Below are 15,782 nucleotides of genomic sequence, written 5' to 3' on the forward strand. Positions count from 1 at the left end.
ATTTATTTATAGTATTATTATATTATACATAGAAAATATGACCGCTTCGGTTCAACAGTTTGCGTTCTAAAAGAGTCAGAGAGAGGCTGATGTAAATGTTAATGGAGGAGGAGTTAACCGCTTGGCTCAGAACTAACTTCTGTTCTGTTGTGAGGAGCGTGTTTTATAAAACCACGCCTCTGTCTTTCTCCTCCTGCGTTGATTTCATACCAAAGACTCATATTTGGCAACATTCCGCCTTTTTTTACCCGTGTCAAACAAACAAGGGAATAATCTTTCCGAGGGAATAATAATAACCATAACATCCAGCGCTACTCTGTGTGGACTTAATAAGTTGTGTGAGTCGAAAACTTGGAGGGTTGAGAGCGGATTGTAAAGGTGAGTGTTGTGGGTCTTTTTTTTGCTAAAGTTCTTTGTTATGTGCAACAAGTTTTTTTCTCCCTGCAGCTGCTGCCTCTACGTCTCTCAGCGCGCCTGGAGTTTTTAGGATATTTGTCATATTTGGCATTTTTTCGCGTGCATTCTGCTCCAGAGCCCCGGGTATGTAATACTATGTATGGAGGCTCCTCCGTCATGTCGGGGCTGTAATGGCGGTGGGTTCGGACTGATCTGTCGGGCTTTACTTCGGGACTTTGTGGAGGTATTATTAGCTCCGTAGGCTAACACCAACTAGCAGTTCCCAACTCGTGTGTTGCGTTTTTTTGACATGATTTGCCTGGGGTTTTCTGTGTCCTGCTGTAGGGTTTTTTCCATCTTTCTTTTGTTGCCTTTGATCAGCAAGGCTTTGTTGATGCAGTTGTAGCCACTTTTGCTACTTTGTAACCATTTGTGAGCTCCACCAGGGCCTATAATGGCTACTTAGAAGCTGCTTTCTCCTACTAGGGATCAAAGGGATATATTGTTGCCAACTTTGGTTTGTTAGGCGACTTCTCTCTCCCTCTCTTTCTCTCTCTCTCAGCAGCAGCATTATGCAGTGTTTCTCAAACCTTTTTTTTATTTATTTCAAGGACCCCCATAACTCTCAGAGTTACAGATCTGTAAGGGTCCATTTGGAACCCCCCCCCCCCCCCCCCCCCAAGGAACCCCAGATGGTCCCTGGACCCCACTTTGAGAACCCACACTGGCATTATGGGATGTTTTCACTTCTCATACATAACAGGCCACACAGGGCTACATTTTTTTGTGATTGCGAAATGAAACACCTTGGAGAGAGTAGTTTTACAGGTTTAACAGAAAATAGTTGCACCATGTCTTACTACAGATCTCTTATCTACTCTCATGATACTCGGAATGGCCTCTGAAGACCAACCAGTCCATCTTCTTTTAAGGACACATGATTATAACACCAGCATATTAAGCTTGCCTGTCTGGGACCAGGGCCATGTGTTATAGCTGGGGTTAATCACGAAATGGGTTAGGTTCATTTTGGACTAGTGTGTGTGTGTGTGTCTCCCCTGTCTGTTTGCTGCTGAGCTCATGGCTTTATTTAGCTCCACCAGCCCCTGTCCTCCTGTCCTGACTCCTGCTGGCTCCCCACGGCACTCAACACATGACCTTTTGGCCACTGGGAGATAATTTGAAACCGGCGAAGCTGTTGTGTGTGTGTCTATGTGTCTCTCTCAACCCAAACTGTGTGATCTTGAAAAACTTGCATCACTACTACTGAAGTCCCTGAGACTTGCTGTGTCTGATTGTGGTAAATTTTCCTCCATTCCACAAGTTCTCCCTTAACAATGTATGCAGCTCACTTGTGTACAAATTAGATCATTTACGTATACTAGCTTGGAAGAGAGAACAACCCCAAAAAAGTAAACTTCTGGAGTTGAAATGAAACTCAGGCTAAAGGATTATTTATACTCTATAGTATGGTGTCGTGCAATGGAGTATATATTAAGCTTGACCGCTTAAACCCTCTATATTTGACCTGAGTCCCCCAGGGGTCTAAACAAGCCCCCCCCCCTCTCTCTACACCAAAACTCTAAACCGAAAATAGCCGATCTACAATCTAACTGAGCTTTTAGATCTGGTATTTTTGTTTTGCAGAATGTTTACCCCCAGAATAGGGACAAAAGGTTTTTCCAAGTGGTTAAAAGTTACTTTTTATCTATCAATTACACACCCAATGAAGCCTTGAATCCATGGAGATTTATTTTGTTTTTGTCGCATCCCTAAGCCAATAATTTTATGACCTACTGAGTCCTATTAACCGATGACCCGGTCATCAAGTTATTGGCTCAGGAATGCAACAAAAACAAAAAAATCTCCATGAATTCAAGCCTTCGTGGGGTGTGTAATTGATAGAAAATAAGTATTTTTTTTGTGAACTGCTCCTTTAAATGTCTTCCTGTTGCACCAATCACACATGAGATTTTGATTTAAAAAATCTTTGGAGTGTTGTACCTCGACGACACGCACCAAGTAAAAATGTTCCATAAGGCTTTGCTCTTTCCTAACCAGCTCACCAGGGGGATACCCAATCGCTATGGCAACAACACGGGCCCTGTCAGTGGTGATTGAGCCTGGGTCTGCCCTGTGCTGTGGTGCTGACCAATATAATATAAGCCCACCACAGTAGTAGTGTTGCCATGTCTGCTTATTATAAGCGGCTTTCCCCCCCTGTAAAGTTGCTTGTAAATTATTGGTGGTTGCAGGTTTTTTGGCTTGTTTGTCAGATGTAGTTGCTTATTTGGGCTTGTTGTTTAAACCAGTGGTTCTCAAACATTTTCATATCAAGGACCCCCAAATTCCCAAATTAATGTGTATTTGTCCCCCATCTGAAGATATTTTGTGCCAGGGACCCCCGTACCAGATTTGTGTTGTTAAAATGTTTCAAAATGTTTCAATTTTTTTTTCAAGATTGTCTTTTGAAAATAGCAGCTCTACAAGCTCACAACGACACGTTGTGAGCTTGTAGATAGGCTATTTTCAAATAGCCGACCTTGTAGATCGGCTATTTTCAAATATAGGCATACAGGTTTAAAGTGCTCATGTGGTCTTTGATCTTTTGGGCTTATTTTCATTAGACCTGGTTGCTTATTTCTCTCGCAAATAAATCTGGCAACACTGCACACAGCAGGGGAAAGCTCTGTGGTGACCACAGAGATCCTTTATGGATTGTCTGTCAGCCACACTCTGGAAAACATTACACACAGCAGACCACATCCATGCTACATATGAGCGGAGCGGCCTGTTTGTTGAGGAGACTTGGACCATCCTCAACAATAACACAAGAATGTGTAATTTCCTCATGTGGGCCAATGCTGCAGACTAGGTCAATAGTAAGGCTGGGGCGCCGATATGGACCAAATTAAATATCACTTATTGTTTTGACCCAATATACCTCCATATCAATGTTGTGACGGTGTCGCATTGTCATGAGAATATGAATTATGTTTAATTTTTGTTGATAATGTTAAAAAAATTGCGAAGATGGCAGATCTACACTATATTTGTTTAGCAATTTTTAGTTTTGACAGTTTAATTTTATTGTTAAAAGGATGCTTGGATAATATAAGCCTTATATGCCTTAATACATTACAACTGCCCTCTATAACAAAAATGTAAAACCTTAAATATTACATTTATTTTATAAATAGTTATAAATAGTTCATCTTTTACTTGTACAGGCGTTGTCCCACGCCTGTCGCAAGTTGATGATGTCATTTGTCCTTGAGTGGTCCAGCCCTATGGAATGTATGGAATGTGTGTGCTATATTAAAAACATATTTAAAATATTTTGATGCTCATATTAACCTTTAAGTATTAAGTTGCTTTTCATTAGCACTGCCACATGCATTCCATAGATTCCATAGGGCTGGACCACACATGGACAAATGACATCATCAACTTGCGACAGCCGTTGTCCACCTTGAATAAAACATGAACTATTTCTAAAATGAATACAATATTTAAGGTGTTTTTAATTTTTGGTATAGAGGGCAATTATAATGTATTAAGGCTTATTAGCCAGGGATCCTTTTAAAATATGTCTACTTAGGTCTTAGGATAACTTAATGAAGCTTAACTGACTAAAACCTCACCACGGTACCGATATAATATCCATCCATATATTGCCCAGCCCTAAAATAGAGTAGCTTGTGTCTCTGCAATGGGAAAATATAGTCAACTGGTCTTGCTGTCAAAATGTAGCTCTATTAAACAGGGCCTTCTTCAGTTTCATCCTTTCATGTATCAGAGATAGATAACCCAGAAGAATCGACCACGGTAACCTTCATGGCAGCAGGCTAGACCAACAGGTGGTCTCTTTATTGCCCTTGGCCAGTCATTTTTAAATTTACAGCCTCTTGATGTTTTGCCATGTTGTTTGTCACGTCTTTAACTGTCTATTCCATTGCTATTAATACCCCCCCTGTACTATGGAAGCTGTAAATTACTTCAGCCAAATGCGATCTTGCGGTGGGTGGGTTGAAGTGCCAGCCATCTGCAGCTAGAGAAATCTGTCACCACGTGTGGCACCTGCAGATTGACCCCTAAAAATGGGCGTCTCAGAACCCTGTCTACTGGGGACTGGCAAGATGTGGGCCTAAAAAACTACCAACAACCCAGACCTCTGTTTTAATCTCATGGATTAAAGTTCTCAGTCGCCACGACTGATTTCAGTTATTTGGATTCCATAGAAGTCAGCATGTCTTGTGCAGCGAAAATAGCCGATCTACAAGCTCTCAATGCGTCTGCGATGCACTGTTTCACAAATCACATATTCGGACTTGGTCATACAAATATTTTCATGAGATTTTATTTTTGCTTTAAAGCAGCACATGTAACTTTATAACGACTATATAGCATATTATGTCCCACTAAATTATAAAGTTACATGTTTAAGCATAACAATCATCCTTCCATAAATTCTCGGGGGGTCCCTGCTAGGGGCTTAAGAGGGGAGGGGGGGGTGTCCCTGCTAGGGGCTTAACTGTGTTACTATGTACAGTATATAGGGGAGACAATGACTTTCATCCTGGGCTGGCATTTGCCAAGGCACCAAGGCCAGAACTGCCAGTCAAAGGGAAGACTGGCCAATCACAGCGCGTCCTCGCCGGACATGCTTGCAGAGACTCTTGGGTAATAAAGACGTTGGCTCACTTGGCTGCCATGTTATTTGTGTCCAAAGTAGCCGCTAATGCCCCAAACTAAATAGTGCTGCTTTAATCCATGTAACCTTCTATTCAGTTTTGGGGTATAATAGTAGCTTAAGCCTTAGTGGGATGTTTGTATGTGTTATATACACGGTATAAGTGGAGAAACATAAATGCCTCTGCTTCCATACAGGTGGATTGCATGATACTATTAAGCAATTAACATCTATCATCCTCTGTGGATGTCTGAACATTTTCAGCAGGCCCAATTGACCTTGATTTTGAATCAAGATGGCAAGAGGAAAATACCAAAATGACTATGAAACGGTGTTCATTGAGGCACGGATGGGCCACTTCACTGTCAAGTGTTTCAGTACTAAAAGTGACTAAAGTGTCATCTGCATTTAAATCTATGGGAATGACCAGTAAATAGAAATTGTAGTCGAAAGCGCTCATTCAGTGACCATGCATATATATATATATATATATATATATATATGTATATGTATATGTATATGTATATGTATATGTATATGTATATGTATATATATATATATATATATATATATATATATATATATATATATATATATATATATATATATATATATATATATATATATATATGTGTATGGAAAAACATAAGAGAGCAACTCTTCCTCAGGTGGAGAATGTTACTGCAGACTGTCAGCAAGAGCAGTCTGTCGACAACTACCCATCATTATAAAGAAAAAATACACATTTCAGTGTTGCAAAAACCATAGGCACTGGTCTACACAGAGATGTGGAAAAGCATTATATGGTCAGATGAGTCATCCTTCACCATATTCTCCACATGTGGGCAAGTGCATGTGTGACGTACGTACACCAAGAGAAAGGTACATGCCTGAATCAATGCTCGACTCCTACAGTGAGGGGGTTCAGTTCAGCTCTGTTATGATGTGAGGAGCGTTTTCCTGGCATGAACCACTTGACCCCTAAAAGAGCGTGGTTCTCAAAAATGTCAAGGACCCCAAAACTGATGCGTACTAGACCGCAGTCCCCTGTTTGAAAAGTGCCAGAGACTAAGAGATGATTTTTGTTGTTAGATGAGATTAAAGTCATCGTATGTAACTTTGCTTTGTTTAAATAGAAAAACAATATACATTTTTACCCATTATTTCCCTCTATACCAGCAGTCATCACCACTGGAGTAGCGTCAGTGGTGGTGTTTACCTGCAGGAACACATTGCCCTCTTGCTGTATTTTGGTGTTTTCACTGTTTGTTTTGGTAGCCCAAAAACATCCCCGTCTACCAAAACAAACAGTACCACACACTACTCCATTGGCTTATAACTGCTGGTATAGAGGGAAATGATTGGTTGGAGAAAAAAAGTGTAGTTTTGTATGTGAAGTAATACACTGGGCAAAGTTAATGTATTTTAGTACAGAATAGAATTCTAAGTGTAGGAGGGCGATAACAGTGGAAAGACTGAAACCTACTTGTATCATCATCTGAATAGTCACACTTCTACATCATTGAACTTACTTCTAGCCGGTGGTTTAATATTGTGATGAAACCTTTCCTCATTGTGATGAAGTGGACCCCTGGTATCCTCTCAAGGACCCCACTTTGAGAACTGCTGCCTTAGAACAGTGGTTCTCAACCTTTTCAGGCCGCGACCCCCCAAAATAATAAAGAGGCATTACATTTAGTTTGACTCTATTCCACAGATGAATATTGTGAAAATAGCCGATCTTGCGAAGCGTTGTGTGCTATCAGCTATTTTCACAGCGTTTGCCTCTTTCTCATATTATTTGACAATTTGGCCAATGTTTGACCAGTTTTTATTGTATACGGTAGTTTGTTGATACTTTTGATGCAGTAATGGTCTTTTTCATTTCATTAATTTTTTTTATATAAAAAATGTCTTAAAATTCCTTACTGCTGAGTGATCATGTTTATCCTAAATGATGAATCACTTCCATCCTGATGGGGAGTGGTCTCTTCCAGGATGACAATCCCCCCCCCCATCCACAGCTCTCAGGGGTTCGCTGAGTGGTTTCAGTATGAAAATGATGTGAATGGAATAATTCTATGGCCTACAACACAGTGTATGGCCTACACAGTCTCACCCGATTTCAACCCAATTCGATTGGGTGGATCTCAATTGAATTGAGATCCATTAGACTGCACTCTCCACCACCACCATCATCAAAACACCTAATGAGGGAATATCCTATGTTGGAATGGTGTTCCATCATCCCTCCATTAGATTTCAAGAGACTCGTACGATTTATGCTAAGGCATATTGAGACTGTCCTGGTGCCTTGTGGCTTATTGGGAAACTTGGCAATGAATTAAAACATCTGGTCAGCTGTTAGTAAACAAGGTCTCCCCATCCAGCAAAGGAATAATAAAATAACAGAGGTCATTATCTCTGCTAATAGTTGACCAAGGATATGGCTCTGAAAAGCACATTGAGCCACAAAGACAAAAGTTGAATGAAACGTGTTGTGGTTGTTAGAATTTAAAACATTTTGGGACAATTTCTGAAAGTATGAAATAAGACTTGACGTGATTAAAACCAGGAAAATACAACAACTTTGCCATATTTGTGATATTAGGATATCCAAAATCGCAGACGATAACTAGTCTCATATCTAGGGATGTGACGATAATCATCATTATCGTTTATCGTGATAAAAAACACTCAATAATCGTATCGTGGAGATTTAAATTTATCGTGAAATTGTCCTCCATCATACACTAGGAATGGGCTTTTGTTGAGCTGCAAATTCAGTACCACTTAGACCCTCTATACCCTGTAAAGAATGCATTTGGTACGCTCTTATTTCACTCTACACAAATCTATTGGCCAAAAATAGCAGATCTACAAGCTCATAACGCGTGACTTTGAGCTTGTAGATCGGCTATTTTTGGTGTACGTTCCCCCCCCAGAATAGGGATGCTGGGGGTTCAAGTGGTCAACAAAAGTGGCATTTTAAGTTTTAAGCATATTTTGATTATCGCTATAATATCGTTAATCGCAATTATTTTTGCCACAATAATCGTGAACAGTAATTTTCATTATCGTCCCATCCGTACTATGTAGTTTGTAATAGAAGTCTGCTTTTCCTGTGTGTGTGTGTGTGTGTCCCAGGTGTGTTGTGGTCGGAGCCGTCATCATTGCGTCGGAGTGGAGCTGTCGTGACAGCCCTGAGGGAGGGCAGGAGGATGAGCATGATAGCAGCGGGAACGCCGGAGAAACGGCGGACCGGGGACTGGACGGGGACCCGGAGGGAGTGTGGAGCCCGGACATCGAGCAGAGCTTTCAGGAAGCTCTGGCCATCTATCCGCCCTGCGGCCGAAGGAAGATCATCCTGTCGGATGAGGGCAAGATGTATGGTGAGGACGGCACATTGATTTATATGCAGACCTTATCTCTCCGTCTCCCTACCAGCTCCCCTACTTGGGTCAAAGTCCAAAAGCATAAGTCTGCCTCTCCGTTGTAAATCAATGCTTGGTTTCTTGCTTTGTTCCAGATATTAAGGGGGACATAACGTAGATAGATATACCTTTTTATTGATCCCGTGGGGGAAATTCGGTTGTCTTGGACTGCAGTAACGAAACACAGGACAGATACAGAAAAAGGAGATGCAGCTAAAAATAATCATAATCATCTTAATAAGCATAATAAAAAATTATTAAACTGGTAGTAACGCACAGGGATTGCAAATAAATTACCAGAGAAACCAAAGGCGGTTTAGGTCTACTACAGCACACTTGCTTGGCCCATCTGCACGCCGCCCAAGGATTTGTGTGTTGTTTGAGCTATTAATAGGTAAAAAGATAAATGTAGTCCAAGTGCATTAACAGTATATTACAGTTTTAACAGGTATAAATATAGCCATAGTGTACATAAACAATCTAGTCCCAGGAGTGTGGGTAATAATTAACAGTCAAATCATTGTGGATAATGAGAAATATTCTATTCTGGGCCCAGTAAAAATGTTGTTATTCATAGTGTATAGAAATAATATTTACAATTAAATCCATATGACAGGGAAGATTTACCGTTCTGTCTGTTTGGGCTTGTCTTGGAGCTCCTAGAATATATCCATGCATTTTGCGGGCATGCTAGCCTGGCACGCCCATACAGTCTATGACTGCCATTACTATCAACCTGAAGAATATTTCCTGAAGTCAAGATTGGCATTTTCTGTAGTATACAATACACGGCTAACAAGGACAATGTCACAGCCATTGCCACAGCCACAGGGTAGCAGCTAAAAACCAGGAAAGAAGGGTTGTAGATTTCACTAACTAAAGGCCAGACCGCACCAATGCAACTTGTCGCAACTCCTTGCAACAAAACAGTTTTAAGGCCAGTCCACACCAATGCAACTGCTTGCAACTGCCATCAGGGATAATGGTTGCAAGGAGTTGCATTGGTGTGGACTGGCCTTTACTTGGACGGTGTTTCCGGTATACACAGAACACTGCTCAATGTTATTGCTTCTCATGAAACATTAGCCATACAACAAATATAAAGCGTTGATCGTTAACCTTTTAACCCATTAAGACAAATGTCTTCTAAATCCTAATGGTTTTCTGAAAAACGTATGTTGCTATGTCAGTGGTTCTCGAACCACTGTCAAGCACCCCCAAAATTATATGTATTTGGCCGCCGACCCCCATCTCAAAATCTTTTGTCCAGGAGAACCCCCTGAAGCAAAGATATGAGTTAAAAATGTTCGAAACATAATTGTCATGTTTTAAAAAAAATAGCATATCTACAAGCTCATAGCGCGGCACAAAGTGGTGCGTTATGAGCTTGTATATTTGCCATTTTTGAATAGCCAAAGAAATATAAAATTACACTTTGTTTCCCGGTTTTAATGGGTTAAATGAAGGAATAGCCGGGAAGAACAAAAATTCACCTTCAGTTGACTGTCCATCTCTCTCGAACCCCTTTTTCCACCGATTTGGAACCGGTTCGGATCTTGTTTTCCAGCCTAAATTGGAACCAGTTTGTAGTGTTTCCACTGAAAAGTAATGGAACTGGGAACCAAAATTTTATTTTTTGCCCTGAACTGGGAACCACAGTGGGCGTGTCGGGTTGTTGCAAATCTTTGAATATATATATTTTTATGCAAACATTTTTTACTCAAATCTTTGATTCTGGGGGGTCCCTGGAACGATATTTTCAGATGGGGGTCGGGAGCCAAATTCATATCATCAAGTTTGAGAACCACTGATATAGTAACATACGTTTTGGATTTAGAAGACATTTTGTAGAATCGCAACCTACAGGCCTTAATGGGTTAAGCTGTTGGAAACGCAGGCCGGTTCGCTATAGGAAGCACCAAGTTTCCAAGAATCCTGAACCAAACGTTATTTTGGTGGAAAAGGGGTCTTCGGTTCCCTTTTGTGTGCCCTAACAGAACTGCTAGCAAGTATTTTAGACCAGGGGCCATTATCTTTGAGGTCATGGAGGGCACTCGGCACTGGGAAAGGTCAAAGGTTAAGGCTAGCAGACATGTTAGGGCAGACACGTAAACATCATGTGGCTGCATAAGTCAAAAGGAGCCGCCCCGGGTGAATGGTTCGGGGCCGCCCTCCCTAAGGTAACCGGTTGATTAACCACATGAATTCCTAACTTCGCTATTCCGGACGGCGAACATTCTGTGAAAATAGCTGAGCGACAAGCTCACAGCGCGTCGCGCTGTGAGCTTGTCGCTCGGCTATTTTGGAGGGCTAGTTTTGACACTATGCTAGCCCTGGGGGACCCCTGTCAAAGTAAGTACATAGGGTTTAAGTGGTCCAATAGCCAGTTCAGATTGGTGGATTAGAAGTCCTAATAACACCGGTGTAGCACCAGAGCCTTGCTCCGTCCGGTTCAGACCCAGACGTAATGCGTGTCGAGGTTTTCTTTTGGGGGGTGGGGTGGGGGAGGTGGGGGTCGGTCCACGATGTTAACTGTCAGTAGAGCTTGGGTTTATTTTCACCATATTCTCCTACTGTAATGCAGGCCTTGGCTGGTGGCCAACATTCCTAGCATATTTCCCTTGGCTGAGGGATGGCATTCCTGCGTGCAGCAGCCTGTACCGCATAGTGTGTGTGTGTGTGTGTGTGTGTGTGTGTGTGTGTGTGTGTGTGTGTGTGTGTGTGTGTGTGTGTGTATGTGTGTGCGTCTGAGTGACGGGGATATGTGATCCCATGCGACAGAAAGGGAAGGTTTGTTTCAGCGTTCCGGCATTTTCTCCTTTTGTGGAAGTGCGGGCTCACACTGTTGGACCACCTCCCCCACCCTTTCCGTGTCCATAAATGAGCGAAGGCAAACTTAGACGGAGACACGGACACACTCGGCCTTGGACGGACGTACTCCTTTTAAATTTCAAATAAAACAAAGACCCACACTCTCTCACCAGCACGTTAGCAGCATACAACCTGCCTCCTTCCCTGTGCCGCTTTTTCCACATGAACTGTAGCGCCCCTATTCTGGGGTGACCATTTGGCCAAAATGGCAGACCTTCAAGCTCATAAAGCCATGCGTTGTTAGCCTGGAAACCAGACGAATCTGCCAGTGCAACAAAAAAAATTGCTCTCGGTAGATTTGTTTTGGCCCCGCCTGGTTGAGTTTGGATTTCCCTGCCCCCGAAGTTGTGGGGCACCAATCGGGGCCCAGTATGCAAACAGGTTTATCACCAGAGGCATTTTTTTGTATTCACTCCTTGGAAATGCAAGTATTTTCTCTATGGAGAATAATATTGGGTCATCTTAGAATCGTCTCATATTAGAATTGTGGTCCAAAAATAAACAAACTGTCTCTGCGATATTGTCATTTGATGCTTCATATCCATATAAGTCAATTTTTTGGAACACAGTTCTTATTTGACGCGATATTAAGCACGTCTATGGTAATTCAGAATGGGGGGGGGGAAACACGACCCAGGTAGGATGCGTAAATTACGTCAGACTTTGGTGCTCTATAGAGCGGTCAACTAAGTATATTGCGTTTAAATGGCTCATATGGTCTCAGCACTTCCTCATGATGTCACCTGGGGATCACAGTTTGTGTGTGTGTGTGTGTGTGTGTGTTTGTGTGCGAGAGTGATCAGCAGACACATCACCAGCTTCTCTCCTCACACACTGACCCAGATAACATAGTGACTGTTTTAACAAAACCATCTTGGTGGTTTTCCTAAAAGACTTTCTCTGTGTCTCTTGGTCATTTCAAGTCTGGTGAACTCATTTAACATTTCTCTTGGGTCCCACAAGGGTCAGGGATTTGCACATAATACATAAAAACATATTTGGTAATGTTTTTTTTATTAACGGTGTAGCCTAAGGCTGAAATACAGTTATGATGTATTTTACCACTTTAACCATTATTTTATGCTTTGGCTATTCAAAAATAGCAGATATACATTTAAAATTTGTAACTCAAATCTTTGCTTTTTTTGGCGGCCCCTGGAACAAAATATTTTGAGATGGGGGGGTACGCGGCCAAATTCATATCATGTTGGGTGGTCCTTGACATGAAAACGTTTGAGAACTACTGATATTATAGCAACATACGTTTTTTTTTCACCAAAAAAAACAGACTTTTGTAGAATCCCCAGAAGCAAAGATTTGAGTTAAAAATGTTTGCTTTAAAAAACATATATATTCAAAGATTTGTAACATTTTCACGATAAAAAAAATCTGATCTACAAGCTTGTAGCGCCGCCATGAGCTTGTATATCTGCTATTTTTGAATAGCCAAAGAAATCCCAAGTAACACAGATGCGTGACCCACATACCCAACCTGAAAAAGCATGTAAATCCATGTAAACGGAATGAACGTTTACCAGAAACCTTTAGTTTAGCCTTTTTGATAATAATAATTGCTTCATCTGTCAGCTTGACCCGACCCAGACTACTGGCTGCTTGTAGGTTAGTCTACATATATTACTATTAAGGAAGATAGATGAACATAACATGTCAGCGTGCTCTGCTATCACTCTAGTACGCAGTCTGTTGAGCATAAGGTCTGCTGCTGAGAACAGCACACTGACGTCACCACAGACTTCCCCAGCACACACACACAGATAGCGTCTGGTACTGTAGGTCACAGGTAGCCCGTCTGGGAAAACGGAGGCCATTAACCACTTAACACCTTTACCGCCGGGCCCGTAGTTCTACGGGCCGTTAAATCCAACGGTTAAGCGCCGAGCCCGTAGTCCTACGGGCTGCGGTCTTTTCGCGCATGCGCGGTCCGGGTGCACTTTCGGAATTTTTTTGATCCACTTCCGTTTCCGGTTTGATGACAGGAAATAGAATTATTTGGGATCCGGTTTCGACGATCACGCCCGCTCCCATTCTACAGACGAAACTGAAACTCAATTCTCTTCCTGTAGTTTTTTCTCCTCGCATTTCACTGTTTAACGTAATCCGCTCTAACTACAGTCATGGAAGTCCGTTTGACATGCGGTCTTCACTGGGAGATACAGGGAGATCTCGCGGATGTAAACAGACCGTTCACGGCTCAATCTTAAGGATTTTAACAAGATCTATGGCGACATGAAAAAAACAAAAAAACAACAAAAACACCTTGGCACTGGTGAGTACATTATGAGATTAACCTCTGGCGGTGGATGTGTTAATAACCCCATATGGTTGACCAGTGTCCCTCAGGGCTCTCTATACTAGGGTATTTTCTGTTTTCTGTTATTGTGGGGGGCGTCTTTTGCTGAAAATAGCATTGTGAAAATGTGTGCAAATCTTTGAATATATGTATATTTTTCAAACAAACATCTTTTGATTCTACAAATGTCTAGGAAAAAAAAAACATATGTTGCTATAATATCAGTGGTGCTCAAACCTTCTCATGTCAAGGACCCCCAAAATTGTATTTGGCCGCTGACCCCCCCCCCCATCTCAAAATATGTTGTTCTTCCAGGGACCCCCCAGAAGCAAAGATTTGAGTTTAAAAAAAATATATATATATATGTATTCAAAGAGTTTGCACACATCTTCACGTTTTTTGAAAAATAGCAGATCTACAAGCTCATAGCCGCGCTATGAGCTTGTATATTTGCTATTTTTGAATAGCCAAATTCTCTGTACAGTACAGTAGCTCTCTCCACGTTGTTTACTTTACCCTGTGCATAATAGATCTCTTGGATGCTATTTGAAGTGATTCAGCATGTTGCTCGTGCTGCCGTTGTATTTCAGCATCGTTTTCTCAAACTATGAAATGGTTCCAAACCACGCTGTGCTTTGTGAGTTTCATTTTCATTAGCTGTCTCTCGCTCTCTCTCTCTCTCTCTCTCTGATCTAGACCTCCCAGCAATTGTTAATTTTACCACCACATTTTGGTGTGGTTTTAGACTTTTAGTCAGTCCTTTGAATAGAATTCCATTTAGTTTTAGTCACATTTTAGTCATCTTTGCTTCTGGGGGTCCCTGGAACAAAATATTTTCAGATGGGGGTCGGCGGCCAAATTCATGTAATTTTGGAGGTCCTTGACATGAAAAAGTTTGAGAACCACACTGATATATAGTGACATGAGTTTTTCAGAAACTAAAAAGGATTTAGAAGACATTTTGTTGAATCGGAACCTCAGGCCTTAATGGGTTAAGAGGGAATCGTTCATTCTCATTCTCAATGCTGTTGTCGTGTTAGCTGTGGTTGAAACATAGTTGCTAGTACTAAACGGGTAACACACCTGGACCATTGATTTGCTGCCAGGTTCTTTCCTGTGTTCATTTGCGCTGTGACACATGTGTGTACTGTTAAAAGGATCCCTGGCATATACGCCTTGTATGCCTTAATACATTATAATTGCCCTCTATAACTAAAATGTATTTTTTAAAACACCTTAAATATTTTATTTATTTTAGAAATAGTTACATCTTTTACTCAAGGGGGACAAGTTGACGCCCGTCGCAAGTTGATGATGTCATTTGTCCATGTGTGGTCCAGCCCTGTGGAATGTATGGAATGCATGTGCTAATAAACAATATTTAAAATATTGTTTTGATGCTCATATTAACCTTAGGAAGTATTATGTTGTTTTTTAGTCAACACATGCATTCCATACATTCCACAGGGCTGGACCACACATGGACAAATGACAAATTACATCATCAACTTGCGACAGGCGTTCCCCTTGAGTAAAAGATGAACTATTTCTAAAATATTGTGGGAGATTTTTAATTTTAGTTATTGAGGGCAATTAAAATGTATTAAGGCATACAAGGTGTATTAGCCAGGGATCCTTTTTGTATAGTTCATGGGTGTGTGTGAGTTAATTTTGAGTTCTTCGCTTTAATCGGTGACATACAATTCTGTCGCCAATTCGGAACAAGCGTAGTGTGGGGGTTTATAAATGCATCTTGTGTGTGGCTGGTGGTGTAGTGGTTGTAAGTAGAATATCAGTTTGTATAATGTTTGCAGCTTTGCACAATTCTTTGCGGTTTTTATTTATTTATGGTACTAGGTTGGTAGATCATTGTGGGATGGTGGTGCCTTAATGTGTTCAGTTGTTGTGGGAGGGTGCCTTGTGTTCAGTTTTGGGAAACGGAGTGGACTGCTGGGCCTGTGAGCGTGAGTCAGCCCCCCCGTAGATGCTGGGGAATTCTGATCTGGATGTGACTAAGCCTGTCGTGACCCAACTCCCAGCAGCATTGTCCCACTTCCCATAAATGATGAGAATCAGT

General features: G+C 41.5%; 1 protein-coding gene across 4 annotated transcripts in view; it reads left to right on the plus strand.

Annotated features, from left to right (window-relative positions):
- Positions 1–208: 208 nt before the first annotated feature.
- The window catches only part of tead3a (TEA domain family member 3 a), a 36,802-nt gene continuing 21,228 nt past the window's right edge, over positions 209–15,782 (plus strand). For all 4 annotated transcript variants that reach the window (XR_013934205.1, XM_080445081.1, XM_080445082.1 and 1 more), the window contains exons 1-2: positions 209–378; positions 8,237–8,481. Coding sequence is in view for 3 of the 4 variants with exons in the window: in XM_080445081.1 (XP_080301207.1) it covers positions 8,475–8,481 (7 nt within the window). In the remaining variant the exon portion in view is untranslated. The remainder of the gene's footprint in view (positions 379–8,236; positions 8,482–15,782) is intronic.

The sequence above is a fragment of the Gymnoscopelus braueri genome (genome assembly GCF_963280865.1).
Source record: "Gymnoscopelus braueri genome assembly, chromosome: 12".
Classification (NCBI taxonomy): domain Eukaryota; kingdom Metazoa; phylum Chordata; class Actinopteri; order Myctophiformes; family Myctophidae; genus Gymnoscopelus; species Gymnoscopelus braueri.